The 13969-nt window shown below is 31.7% G+C and overlaps 2 protein-coding genes across 5 annotated transcripts; one reads left to right on the top strand and one right to left on the bottom strand.

The window, feature by feature from the left end:
• Window positions 1-2596: 2596 nt before the first annotated feature.
• LOC104809249 lies at window positions 2597-8076 on the top strand. The gene is made up of 7 exons (XM_010535162.1): window positions 2597-3119; window positions 3228-3314; window positions 3410-3619; window positions 4234-4398; window positions 4878-4931; window positions 5069-5215; window positions 7598-8076. Exons 1-7 carry the CDS (start codon window positions 2904-2906, stop codon window positions 7976-7978), a joined length of 1260 nt encoding a protein of 419 aa, XP_010533464.1. The 5' UTR covers window positions 2597-2903; the 3' UTR covers window positions 7979-8076.
• A 1647-nt stretch (window positions 8077-9723) lies between these two features.
• On the bottom strand, window positions 9724-13735 carry LOC104809250 (short-chain dehydrogenase TIC 32, chloroplastic). Of its 4 annotated transcripts, none has more exons than XM_010535164.2 (8): window positions 13522-13735; window positions 12301-12532; window positions 12073-12152; window positions 11779-11932; window positions 11351-11429; window positions 11134-11221; window positions 10929-10975; window positions 9724-10024 (listed from the first exon to the last, which is right to left on the bottom strand). In XM_010535164.2, exons 1-8 carry the CDS (start codon window positions 13646-13648, stop codon window positions 9785-9787), a joined length of 1047 nt encoding a protein of 348 aa, XP_010533466.1. In that variant the 5' UTR covers window positions 13649-13735; the 3' UTR covers window positions 9724-9784. The 4 variants fall into 4 exon arrangements, with proteins under 4 accessions (XP_010533466.1, XP_010533465.1, XP_010533468.1 ...); XM_010535163.2 differs by having other exon boundaries at window positions 11125-11221; XM_010535166.2 differs by having other exon boundaries at window positions 9893-10032.
• Between the last annotated feature and the right edge of the window lie 234 nt (window positions 13736-13969).

Below are 13969 nucleotides of genomic sequence, written 5' to 3' on the forward strand. Positions count from 1 at the left end.
ATTAATAATATCTCTGTCAAAAAACTATATAATAAAAAAATAACCATATCTACATCTTTTAAACCAAATACCATAATATTTTCGTTGAAAAATAAATAAAAACACACATACATTATATTCGATTTATTGAAAATTAATGCATACTTCATCCATCGTCTTTAGTCCCTGTTCATCCATGTTTACGAGAAAATTTCAACAGACAACAATTATACTGTCTTTGTCTAATCATAAAAGTATATATATATATATATATATATATATATATATATACACAGTAGGGACATTGCAGGAATCAGTAAACTTGGACTGTATATACAAACTTAGGTTAATTAAATTTGATAAGGAATGGGGCCCTAAGCGTGAGGGCAGTCTTTTTAGGTCATTGCCCTTTGCCCACTTCCTTTTGTTCCTCTGGACCCTCCCTTCACAATATATATACATACATGAATCCCATACATGCACACACATATATATATATACATATGAAAAAATACACCCACCACCAAGCTATATGCACACATATATATATATATATATATATATATAATCCGTTTCTCTTCTTTTCACAAATTCCCACTCTGTTTCCCCCACACACATAAAGGCAGAGAAAAGTATTTGGGAGACTCATCATTATTCCAATGGTCCCAGTGACCCCTCCTTTCAATATCATCACCAACTACGAACCTACACTTACATATTCCATGTATTTATTTATACTCAGTCTATTAATCAATGTATTTTTATTTGAAATGGTTGGTTCTTCAGGAAGATATATCTATTGACATTTTATGATAAAATTTTGAGTTTTATTAATGAATTTTTACGTGATTAAAATATTATATATTTAATCAAAACAATATTTTGGAGCGGTGAAAAAAATCCATAACAGGTACATTTCGCCATTAAATTAATCAATTAAATTTGTTTATTTATAGGACACGGCGTGAGAATTGTGGTGAGCGTCATCACAAAAGTGACAGAATTTTGGATAAATTTTTTGTTTTTGTGTTCTAATTTTCTATTCATGATAGAATCAAAACTCAATAATGGGTAATCGTTTGATGTGCAAATGATTTGTTATATTTATGTTAATTTATTTTGATTTTATAAAAGCTATATTTCTTTGATTTTTTTTTGTTAATCTTTTTTATCCCGGTTTGATATGTTCTCCAAGATATTAAAAAGCCAATCAATTAGCAATCTGCACTTAACCGTTAGCGTATATATTCTAGTTCGCAATCTATTTTCCATTCCTTTCCTTCGTTAGTTTCCATTCCTGTGTATAAAATATTCTCAAGCCTCTCGCACTACCAAACCTCAAAACTTCACAATAACGAATTAGAATATTAAATTTTTTTTCAAAGAAATTGGGTATTCTTGATAATATATTACTAGTAATTTTGAGAATTTACCACTAAAAGTGTATAGTTTGCAAATACGAGAAAAATGTACAATTCTACGGTCTCTCTAAAAAAAAGAGAGGATATATTAACCCCGAATTCGTCGTGATTTCACATGATCTTCAATTTAAATATATTTATATATTATTCCATTTGCTTTCTTGTTTGAATTGGTGGTGATAGACATTTAAATCAATCAAACTCTAGAGATTATTCATTCGTCTTGTTTTTTTGGTTGTTCACCGTGCGTCATGAGCACGCTGTTCTTTGTCAAAAGCGGGGTTTTGGAGAACAAACTTTCCACCCTCAGAATTTGTTCTTCCTTTAGTGATTTTGAAACCAAACAAGAAATGGGTTAACAGTCATAAAATGACATGTCTCTTGTCCCTGTGGCAATGTCTGTCTGCTTATGTTTTATATCCAAATTTATTAAATAAAAAAAAAACGAGCACATAGATCAATATAGGAACGATGTTGGGCTGATAAAATACGTAATTTTCTATGCAATTCCGCTAAATTCAGGCGATAAAACTTTCAAATCCGATTTCATGTGTAATCCAAGTGTCTTTTTTTTCTCCTTAATTCAATTGTATGGCAGATTTATTTGGAATATATTAGGATTAGTGACTGATTAACAAATCTAGTGAAATTCTAATATATATATCATATATATAAGTGGTCCAACAAAAGCCAATTACTAATTTACTCTGAGCTTCACTCTCAGTTTCACTTCACCAAATCTAGCTTCTCGAGGTTCTTGTAGTAAACAAATGTTTTCCGAATTTGTACAATTATTACTGCAACAAAAAATTAAATGCAAGTTTAAATCGAATGTTAAAAACGCATATTGAAAGTTAATCCGTAAATTAATATACATTAAAAAAAACCCCATAACTCCCTTCTCTTTAGAAAATGAGCTTTTAGCATGACCCCACCCCGATTGCTGCCAGCAGTAACAATTTCATAATTTTTTATACTGTTTCACCTTAATTTGACCTCTAATATATATTTTATTTAGTAACGCCACATATCATACTAGTAATTGAAATGAAACGAAGAAAAAGTTAATTAACAGTATAATCCAATAAAAATAAGGTTAAGTAAAACATGAGGTTATGGGCAAAAGGCCCAACTTTTTACAAGTTCTCTTTAAAATGCAAGTCATGCCTGTCAAAGCTTTTCTCTCTCTCTCTCAGTGTCAGAATCCCAACCCCAAAGCCACTCCCCCTTTGATATCTCCAATAAAGAGGAGAAAAAAAAAAGCTAGAGAGAGAATTTTGAACAAAAAAAAGAAGAGAGAGAGAGAGAACCAAACTCAAACTAACATAGTTTTGTTTGCTTCCGCTGTCTCTACATTGGGATTAAGCCTTTTCTCATTCTTCTTCTTCCTCTTCTTCTTCTTGTTCTTTTCTTGGTTCCTCTCTCAAGACGCACAAAAAACCACAGAAAGAGACAGATACAAAGTGTCCGTTTCATTACAAAACAAGCCACACATCTCCATCGATGTCTTCTTCTTCTTCTTCCTCAGTTTCTCCAACTAGTATGATATCCAAATTTGTTGGGCTTCTTCTTGTTTTCTCTCTTCAACCTCACGTGCTACTGGGCTCGGGTTTCCATCAAAAGAACCAAACACTCAGACCTGATAAAGAGATTCTGAAGCTCAGACGAGTCGAAGCCTATCTCAAGAAAATCAACAAACCTCCAATCAAATCAATCCGCGTACCCTTCTCCTCCTGCACTCTGTTTCCATTGCCATGTCTCCGTTACTCTGTTTATTTTATTCACTTGATGAACACTTGATTCAAACACTTATAGTGAAAACTGCAGAGCCCAGATGGAGACGTGATAGACTGCATACTCTCTCATCTTCAACCAGCTTTTGATCATCCTCAGCTACGAGGGCAAAAGCCACTGGTATTTCACTCTTTAACCCATCTCAGATATTTAACACATTCATTGCAAATTTGTTTTTTTAATAAAAAAAGTGAGTATAACACTAACGGAGACAGGATTCGCCGGAGAGACCAAGAACAAGAAATGAAACGAAGGAGGAGAGCTCCTTTCAGTTATGGAGTTTGTCCGGTGAAACGTGCCCGGAAGGCTCGATACCGATGCGAAGAACAACGAAGAGCGATATCTTGAGGGCGAGTTCTCTGAGAAGGTTTGGTCGGAAACTGAGAAGACCCATCAGAAGAGATTCCTCCGGTGGAGGCCACGAGGTTACTTTTCTTTTCTTCCTTTCGTATTTTTTTTTTTTTCAATAACGAGATTCAATCTCCGGCCCAAGGTTAAACGTTAATTTCTTCTCTTCTTCCACATTTTTTTTTCTGATAACGAAGTTTAAGAAAATGGGTTCATTGCACAAGTTTTGTCGGTTCAATGTGTTTCGAATATGCTTTTATGGCATTATGGTATGTCAATTCGTGCACCCATCTTAACTTTTGCCAACTCCTAGTGCTATAATATTTCCAATATATAGTATTCTTAATTTATAGTATTATTTATATGAATGTTCTTCGTACCACCACCGTTCACCAAATCTTACCATCTCAAGCTAGATGAATACAGATCCGAAAAAGATTCCCATGTACGAGTTTTATAATTCTTATGTTGTAACTTCAAAAATGAACATTAACATTGTATCTATATATATATATATATGCAATATGTTGGACATCTTTGACCAATTGATTTAATTATTTCTAAGTGATTTATCATTGCTAGATAATTAAACTAAATTTATTCTAAAAAAAAATCGGTACGCCAAAAAAAGGTATGAGATGTAATTCTTTTTTTTATATTATTTGAGTAATTCACATGAAATGACATGCAGCACGCGGTGGTGTTTGTAAACGGAGAAGAATACTATGGAGCAAAAGCTAACATCAACGTGTGGGCGCCACGTGTCACCGATGCTTACGAGTTCAGTCTGTCTCAGATTTGGGTCATCTCTGGCTCCTTTGGTAATGACCTCAACACCATTGAAGCTGGATGGCAGGTACGTACGCACGTACACATTAATTTTTTTCCCCCATTACACTATTAATTAGTGTGGCCATTTTATTTCAATTTTTAAATGAAAATTGAATAAGATTCAAAATGTCTAAGAAAAAATGCGTATTTCAATCAGTAAAATTTGAATTTAAATAAAAACTGAACCAAATCAAATAAAATATAAAAATCTGATAAATTTTATTTTTATAAAACCGAAAAACTCGAATAAAAAAATAACCCGAATTATCTATCTCTAAGATTATTGATCTAGCTATTCGAGTTTATGATCATACTTGAAATTAGGGTTTTGATCCAATACTCTCATCAGAATTTGAATCAAGTAAATCGTACCATCATATTTCTAGGGTTTATACCGTCAATATAGTAGTGGCTATGATAGCCGAACATAAAGTAAAGGATGTATAGTAGTGGGTCCAAGTATTAATTTGGTTGGTGATTAAATGACTATAAGTTAATTTGCAGGTTAGCCCTGAGCTGTATGGTGATAATTACCCAAGATTCTTCACATATTGGACTGTAAGACCACTCTCACAACCCTAGTTTTGAATTATAATCTCTCGTTTTTATAAAATTATTACACATATCTGTTTAACGTTATATATATATATATATATATATATATATATATATATTATAAATTCAAATTTTTGCAGACAGATGCATACCAAGCAACAGGGTGCTACAATCTATTGTGCTCGGGCTTTGTACAAACCAACAACAAAATTGCAATTGGTGCTGCGATTTCTCCGAGGTCCTCTTATAATGGAAGACAGTTTGACATCGGTTTAATGATTTGGAAGGTCAGTCCATTTTTTAAAATTTATTTATTTATTTATTTACCCCCTGTCTTTTTTTTCTCCTCGTGAATTCATTTCCCTACTTTAACAATTAATAATATCTTACATAAAAATATTTTAAAAATTCAAAATAAAATTCGCATGATCATAAGCCACCAATCGTGTAGATGCGTAGAATTTTCTTTCCTTGGTGTAAGCGTCTATATAAAATTAAAATACATAGACTATTATGTAATGCTTACTCTGTTTGTTTAAATAATGTTGAATATTTTTATAATTAATCGAAACTTGTAATCCAGCGATATCAGTTAGATTTTTATTAGTACATATATGCAATTTGCAAACTCGTCTAACATGCATAAAACATATTATATATATATATATATATATATATATATATATCGTTGCTTTAAAGTTAAGGTTTGCATTTTAATAGTTTCGAAAGGCCAGGAGGACGACGCCGTCGCCCACTAACACACATCACCTTTCCTTGCACGTTGCTTCAGTAGGACAGTTATATGCTACGCATTTATACATGTCTCGGAAAATCTTTCTTTTTTTTATTTAGTCTGATTAATTAATTAAAGTTTATTATGAAAAAAATTTCGTTTGACAAAGCTTATTACGAGAATGATTATGCATTAATTAAACAAGATCCCGAGCATTCTTTCTAGTTTATTTCTTTTTGAATAATTATTTTTTGAAAGAATAATCTTTAAGATTTTCTTCACTTTTCATTTTGCTTTCTTTATTCCATTCACTTTTTTTAAGGTAAAACTCGCCTAAAAATGATTTTCATCTCTCATATACATGAATGGTATCGTAAATTATTGTGAATGGAGTATATCAAATTTTGATTGGGTTAATCCCAAAAAAACAAAAAAAAAAACACTGAATTTATTAAAATATTCTATATAAAAATTTTATTTTCAGTCTGAAAAACCTTAAATTTAGCAAAAAAATCACAAAAATTGAAAACTTATCTTTTTTCTATATAATATAAAGCTATTGACTAGTTTGACTAAAACTACAAATTGCTGATATGGTGCGGACTATTACAACATTAGTGACACATCATCAATTTAAAAAAATTAAAAATTAAAAATAAATTACATACACATATACAAATATATATATATATATATTACCTAAATTTGGGCGATCTAATGGTAAGAGAACATGTAAAGCATGTTTTTATCCTGGGTTCAAACCCAAGTATGGAGAGAGACATCCACTTGTGCTTTCCCGATTCTTTGGGAGATGTAGTTGGACCAAAGATCCAGTAAATTTTCAGATTATAAAAAAAATATTACACACATATAAATATATAAATATATGCATATATATATATGTATGTGTGTATATGAGTGTAGAATATATATGCATATATATTATTTTTTATTTTAGTTTTATTATTTATTTTTTATTTCTAATTTTTATTATTTAAATTGATGATGTGGTGAGTGATAATTCTGTCGGTACCATGTAACCAATTTAATGTGTTAAGTCAGCAGAAATTTTTTTTATCAAATGAGTTAACTTTTATATGAAATAAATTCATAAATTTTTAATTTTTGTGAAAGTTTTTGTCTAAGTTTATAGTTTTTTAATAGCAAATTGAAGGTTTTGTGTGGAAGGATTAACCCACCAAGAACAAGAAAACAAAGAATAAGACTAAATTTGCATTTTTTTTAAAAGAAATTTTACATTATAGCCTCTAGGACTAATTAATTAATTAATTAATTAGAATGGAAAGAATTTAGTGTCGCAAAAAAAACATCGAGACTGTATTAATTGCCTAATTGGCACTAAAATTACACGCAAGCTTACACAGTTTGTGTGTGTGTGAAAATTTGGTAAGCGCATTGAATTCAGGATCTGAAATTGATGTCAGAAATTAAATTTTAGGGCAGAACTTTAATGTTTTGTAGAAGTTGAATCATTAAGAATATGACATTTTTTGTTCACTGTTTAAAATAATGTATAGATTAATTGAGACTAATTTCGTTTCAATTATTTTTATATGATTTATTTTTTATTTTGAAAAAATTACACTCTTTATTTGGTTTGCATTCGGTTTATTTGGATTTGATTCGATTCGTAATATGATGGGTGCTTCATTCAACCTTTCTCGTGCACAAACCTCTCTTTGTTCAGCACCGAAAATTTGAGACAGAACCATTTATTTTTTCACGTTGATTCTTGATCCGTTCCGTGCCGGTTCTTGAGCATGGTTTTTTAATACCTAATAAACTTCCATTCGGTCGGTCCAACTGACAAAATATCAACCGGTACAAGAAGATTTTGCATTCATTCTCGGTTCCAATTTACAAAAGGTTCTTGACACATTTGCTGCATCGTGTTATTTTTGAAAAAACTCAACAGGATCCGAAACACGGGCATTGGTGGTTAGAACTAGGGAATGGATTGCTGGTGGGATATTGGCCAGCATTCTTGTTCAGTCACTTGAGAAGCCACGCAAGCATGGTTCAGTTCGGGGGTGAAATCGTGAACAGCCGATCAAGCGGAGGCGCTCACACCGCTACGCAAATGGGGAGCGGGCGTTTCGCGGACGAAGGGTTCGCTAAAGCGGCCTACTTTAGGAACTTACAGGTCGTGGATTGGGACAACAATCTCTTGCCTTTGAACAATCTCCATGTCTTGGCTGATCATTCTGCTTGTTATGACATTAGACAAGGCAAGAGCAATGTTTGGGGAACTTATTTTTACTATGGAGGTCCCGGTAGAAACCCTAGGTGTCCTTAAACTACGTGTAACCCTATATATATATATATATATATATATATATGTTTGTGTATGCATGGCTCTTATTTCTTTGTTAATTGTATTTTTATTTAGATTTATTTTAATCATTTTTGGGGCTTGATTTTTTTTTGCTTGCATCTAATTTCTCGGTGAACTCAAGCATCTTGTGATGTATCCGATGCATGTATATTTTGTGTCATGTGTAAGGCTTTTATTATAAGAGAGATCTTTAGGGTTTTTCTTTCCACTCTCTTTTCTTTCATCCTTTCAATTGATTTTCTTCGTTATTTATTCAAATGATAGGATGACTATATATATATATGTTCATAGATTTGGTGAAAAAATTGGCATATATAAACGTGATTTGTTTATATTTTTGGACTGAAAAATACTTTAGTATATTTGAAATCTATCCGAGACCAAAAAATCAATTGGATCGTGTTTAGTATCAAACGTTAACACGTGTCATTATTAACGGTTTATTTGTTAACCAACAATAGAATAAATATATAAAACTTGCAAACCTAAATATTCTCAATTGGACCGAGTCAACCCCATAGTACAGTCTTTAAATGCATAGTCCTTTCTAATTTCGACTGTATTATAAACCGACTATATTAAATACATTTATGGAATTTGATCAATATAGTTAATAGACTATTAACGTGGTGACAATAATGAGGTGGAGGACAAACTACATTCGGAGGCAAGATATAATATAATGGAATATTTCTTTCGTATTAATTGCTATTCTTTTTCATGTTCTGAAATTCTGTAATCTCATAATAAAATTAAATTTTCAACTTCCCAAGATTTTGTCTTGTCTTTATAAAAGCTGTCATTTTTGGTAGTCCCAAAATCTACGTCAATGGTGAGAGAGACGATGGTTCTATTTACCTTCTTTACCTCTCTCTTTTCGAAATGTTTCCAATTCCAACTACATCTAGTACTATCATTAGTTAAGTAATAAACGGAAACTATGTGAAAAAATAGATAATTATAAAACGCTCCAATATTTAATAAAAATAGGAAGAATTGTATTTTGTTTTCTTTTACAAAATCACCTAACTATATGTCATATCACCCCAATCAAAAATACTAACACATACTTTTAAAACATACTAAAGTAATCCATAAAATGCTTTAGAAATTTGTATGCCCGACACATCGATATGTAAAAACGAAAAATTTATCCAACAGATCATAGGCAAGTGGTCAAGTTTAGAGTAGGATGTAACTCTACTTGAGGTTGAGTATTCGATTCCTTGTTGATGGGGAGGGAGGTAATTTCTAGATTTATGTGATCCATATACAAAGACTGCTCTCGGACCGGAGGTTTACCTAGTCAGCGTGTTCGAATGATAGTATCTAGGGGTCATCCTTTATAAAAAAAAAAACAAAAAATTAATAATTTTTATGGATAAAAATAATAATAAAAAAACTATAGATTGAACAGATAGTAAAAGACTTAATAAAGTTTTTGGCAGATTTCTCCAAGAAAAAAAATCTTTGTTTAATTTCTCTACAGTGCTCCCAGTACCACAAAGCGACAACGCCGCATTAATGACCACACTGATCGGTAGTTAGTAGGAGTAAAAACTTGCATTTTTTTAATATTTTTTTCAAATTTGACGGGTAACAGTCAGATAATTGAGTTGGAGATTTCCCCTGTGGTATATGTTGTATCCGTTAGCAACATTTTATGATGAAATTCCCAAGCTTTACATCCGATCGATCGATCTTAATTTAATCTTAACATCACGGAAAGAATGATCGACCGTGCTTAATCGTAATTAACAAACTAAATCAAATCGTTAAAGACAAATTATGGGATTTACATGAGGTAGGTTTCACAGGAGATGAATGCGTTTGGGTCTGAAGAAAATGGGCATGGATGAGGTTGCGAGTGTTGGCCCAAAGCTTGAGGGCCAAAGAGTCATCGTTTGCTAAGTCCGAGCAATTGCCTTCGTTGCAGTCCGCGAAGTACTTCCCACTTGAACCTTCTGTGTCTTTGCTCAGTGCCACGTAACACGTTGTCGCTGCGCCCTGTAGGACTTTGTGCACACGAATTAGAAATATTTTACATCAAAATTCAAAGCTTACTGCAATAAATAAAATAATTAAACTTGTATCCACTCATTTGTACAAAGGAAATTATTATTTAGGGAAATTTTCATTTAAGTAAACCAAGCTTTTTAAAATATATTAAATAGATATCTAAATTTTTAATTTGACAAAATATAATATTATAAATATTAAAATGATATTTCAACTTTTGAAATTGAGTGCAATTCACAATCAATATTATGACAATATTTGTTCAAAAAAACAAAAATGCCTTTAATTTCACAAGTTGATGTATTAATTTGGTACATTTGAGACATTATATTGTCAAATTAAAAGTTTAGGAATTTATTTGATATATTTGAAAAGTTGAGTTTTTATATAGTATTTTTTATTATTATTTAACATATATAAACGATTTATATTTAGTAGTAAAAAACTATTTTGTAAGATCTTTTAGTGTCATAGATTCAATATTATTTTATTTAATTTCCGATTTGTTTTTCTAGATGTAGTTTCTCAAAATTGAAATAAGAAAATCAATTAGAGTTAAATTTGGGTTTTACTTGAAAAACATGGCTAATCTTTTAAAAAATCATTTTAAATTCAGTTTTTTGTAATCTAACGAAATTCAGGTTCGATAAAGAAAATGTTACATAAATACATCGAAATTCCATCCAAAATTAATAGGTTCGGAATTGGATATTCGTCGGGTTACTGTGTTGTGTATAATATATATATATATATATGTATATATGAAAATTTGGGAAATGTTACGGAATATGTCAGAATAAGTTGGTGGAAGAAGAATGTGCCTCATCATAAAACGGGACACTTTTGACAAAAAAAGGAAATTGAAAAGACAAACGCAAAAGAAAGACATTACCTGACTTGCAGATTTTAGCAGCTTGGAGGCAATAAAAAACAGAGAATCTGCAACACACGAACAATATATATATATATATATATATATCCATTCAGTTTCCGGATTTCCATAATCATATAAATAGAAATAAAAACACAACGTTAAAACTATAAGAAGCTAATTAAAAAAAAGAAAAAAAAACTAGTTATTTGCATACCTAAATTACCTGTAAAAAGTCCCTTGTGAGCTCTTATGATTCCTGTCTTGACGATTCCTGGATGAACTGCATTAATCGCTACATTTGCATTTCTTTCCTGATATATTTATAAATCAAATAAACTATGGGTTATTTCGACAATAATTTATGAAGAGAAAAAAATCACATAAAAATTGTACAGATTATATTTGTGAATTCCTATTGTTCGATGTATTAATGTATGCACCTTGAGCTGCCTGCTCAACTCTTTGGCGTGTAAGATAGTTGCGAGTTTCGACTGTGCATATGCTCTTGTGCCATTATATCTACAACAACATGAATAGAAAAAAAACACTTAAATTAAAATCGAATTCATTTTGTCTCCCCAATTCTAGCATCATCATGACGTAATAAATTATGATCGTAAAAAGTTATTTGTTTTTGAACCGGATCAAATATTTACATAATATTTCTTATATATAAGACACCATATTGAGATGATTCAACACCAAATCATCCGCAGAGTTTTAATCAATACACACACACACACACACATATATATATATATATATATTTATATATACACACATCATAAACGCGAAAAACATATCAGAGAAAATGAAATTATTGAAATTAATAAAGAATATGGAGAGAATGATGAAAGAAAGATGTTACTTTGTGGGATTGAGCAATTTGGTGAAGGAGAAGGAATCGTGCTTGACCCAACTGTGAATCACAGAAGACAGGTTTATGATTCTTCCTTGGACCCCACTCTTCTCTGCCGTCTCTACCATTTTCTCCATCAGCATCTCTGTTAATAGGTAATGTCCTGCGCCAATATACATTCATACATACAAATATATACATACATACACCGTTATTATCATACGTCATTCATATATCAGAAATTGTATGACGATAACGACGAACAAAATGGTAAAACCATCGCGTGCTCGAAGTGTTGATTACCCAAATAGTTTGTAGCGAATGTCAACTCGATCTTTTCCTCGGAGAATTCTAGATTCGGAGAGAAAACTCCGGCGTTGTTTCTGCATGCAAAAGCCATTCCTTTTGTGTTACAACGATATTTGATTTTCATCTATTTTTATAACCTCTAGTTAGACGTAGAAATGCAGAATCATCGCATGCACATGCATGCATGCATGCGTACGTACGTAGAAGTGGAGAGTATCTTACATGAGGATGTTAAGAGGAAGGTCCTGAGCGAGAAACTGAGAACAGAATCTCCTGACAGAAGTGAGAGAGCTCAGATCGATCTCAAGCACTTTGATTTCAGATCCAGGACTCTCTCTCTCTATCTTCTCTTTCACCATCTCCGCTTTCTTCATATCTCTCGCCGCCATCACGATTCTCACTCCTCTCTTCGCCAACACCCTCGCCGTCTCTGCCCCTATCCCCGACGTCCCTCCTGTTACGTACGTGAATCATACTTTTAATTTTCTATAACATTTTCCTTGGTGAAATACTGTTATTATGAGAGGTTATTCGAGATGATTACCACAAATACTATATAATATTGTTGTAATTCATTTACATTGGATTCCCCAATCCTCTCGGAGATATAGTTAAGATTAAAGGTCAGGTGAATTTTCGGATTGTGAAAAAAAAAATTGTTGTGATTTTTCAGTCTTTTATATACATTAGTATATACATTAGTTGATATTAAGTAATATTTTAGTATTTTTTTCCATTATATGACAGTTATAGCTTCCCTAATAAAATACAAGTCGGTTTATTTTGTGTGGGCAAGTTATTATTAATGAGTAGATAATGTTTGTGATCCTGATATCCGAAAAGGAAATCGAACGATGATTTGCATGAATAGTTCGCGTATGTATTATCGCAAAGTTTAGGCCGAGAAAGGTGGAAAGCTAAAAGAAGATTAATTTACTAAAGCATTATTATTATTGTAATAAGCAACTATTATTATAGTGGACAAAAGAAAAGTTTAAAGTCAAAAAGGAAATCAGTGTATGGTGGGATATGCTGTAACCCAACCGTGCAGCATCTTTAATTCCCAATGAGACAAAAAAAATCAAATCTTTGTATGAAATATAATATATATATATATGCATGCAACGATAATGAAGATGGAACATCTTCTATGCTTAAAATTTAGTGATAGATAACTGTTCCTCCAAATGATAATATATAATACAATTAAAGGAACAGTTATCTATCATTAAAATTTAAGCATAGAAGATGTTTCATCTTCATTATCGTTTCTGTTGTTCATATATTATATTGTTTAATATTCACAAAAATCGGAATATATTCGTTTCTGTTTAGATCCTTTTTAACGATTAATTTTAAAATGAATATTTATAAGAAAAGAAATTGGAAATAGAGAAATGAATGGTTATGGATATGATATGAGTGATTGAGAGAGGCTCTAACCAGTGATAATGGCAGTGAGATGTGAATGGTTAGACGAACAGTTTTGCGTAACTTCTTCAGCTGTTGATCTTGAGCCAAACCCATTTGGCCCTGGAATTCCTGCTAAGTACCTCAGTGTCCCCTTCATGTGTGTCCTGTTAGTTTTGGTGTATGAGAGAGAGAGAGAGAGAGAGAGAGAGAGAGAGAGAGAGAGAGAGAGAGAGGGAGAGAGAGAGAAGATCTCGAATTTCAATTTTCTAATTCTCAACGCCATGCTCCGCATTTATATATATAGATATATAATATGTGATGAATATGGAAAAGTTCATTTAGTTTTTGTAATTTTAAAGCAAAGTGTAATTTGATTGCTTGATGGACCCGAATTTCAATTTTCTAATTCTCAACGCCATGCTCCGCATTTATATATATAGATATATAATATGTGATGAATATGGAAAAGTTCATTTAG

This window comes from Tarenaya hassleriana, unplaced genomic scaffold, assembly GCF_000463585.1.
Source record: "Tarenaya hassleriana unplaced genomic scaffold, ASM46358v1 Cleome16, whole genome shotgun sequence".
Taxonomy (NCBI): domain Eukaryota; kingdom Viridiplantae; phylum Streptophyta; class Magnoliopsida; order Brassicales; family Cleomaceae; genus Tarenaya; species Tarenaya hassleriana.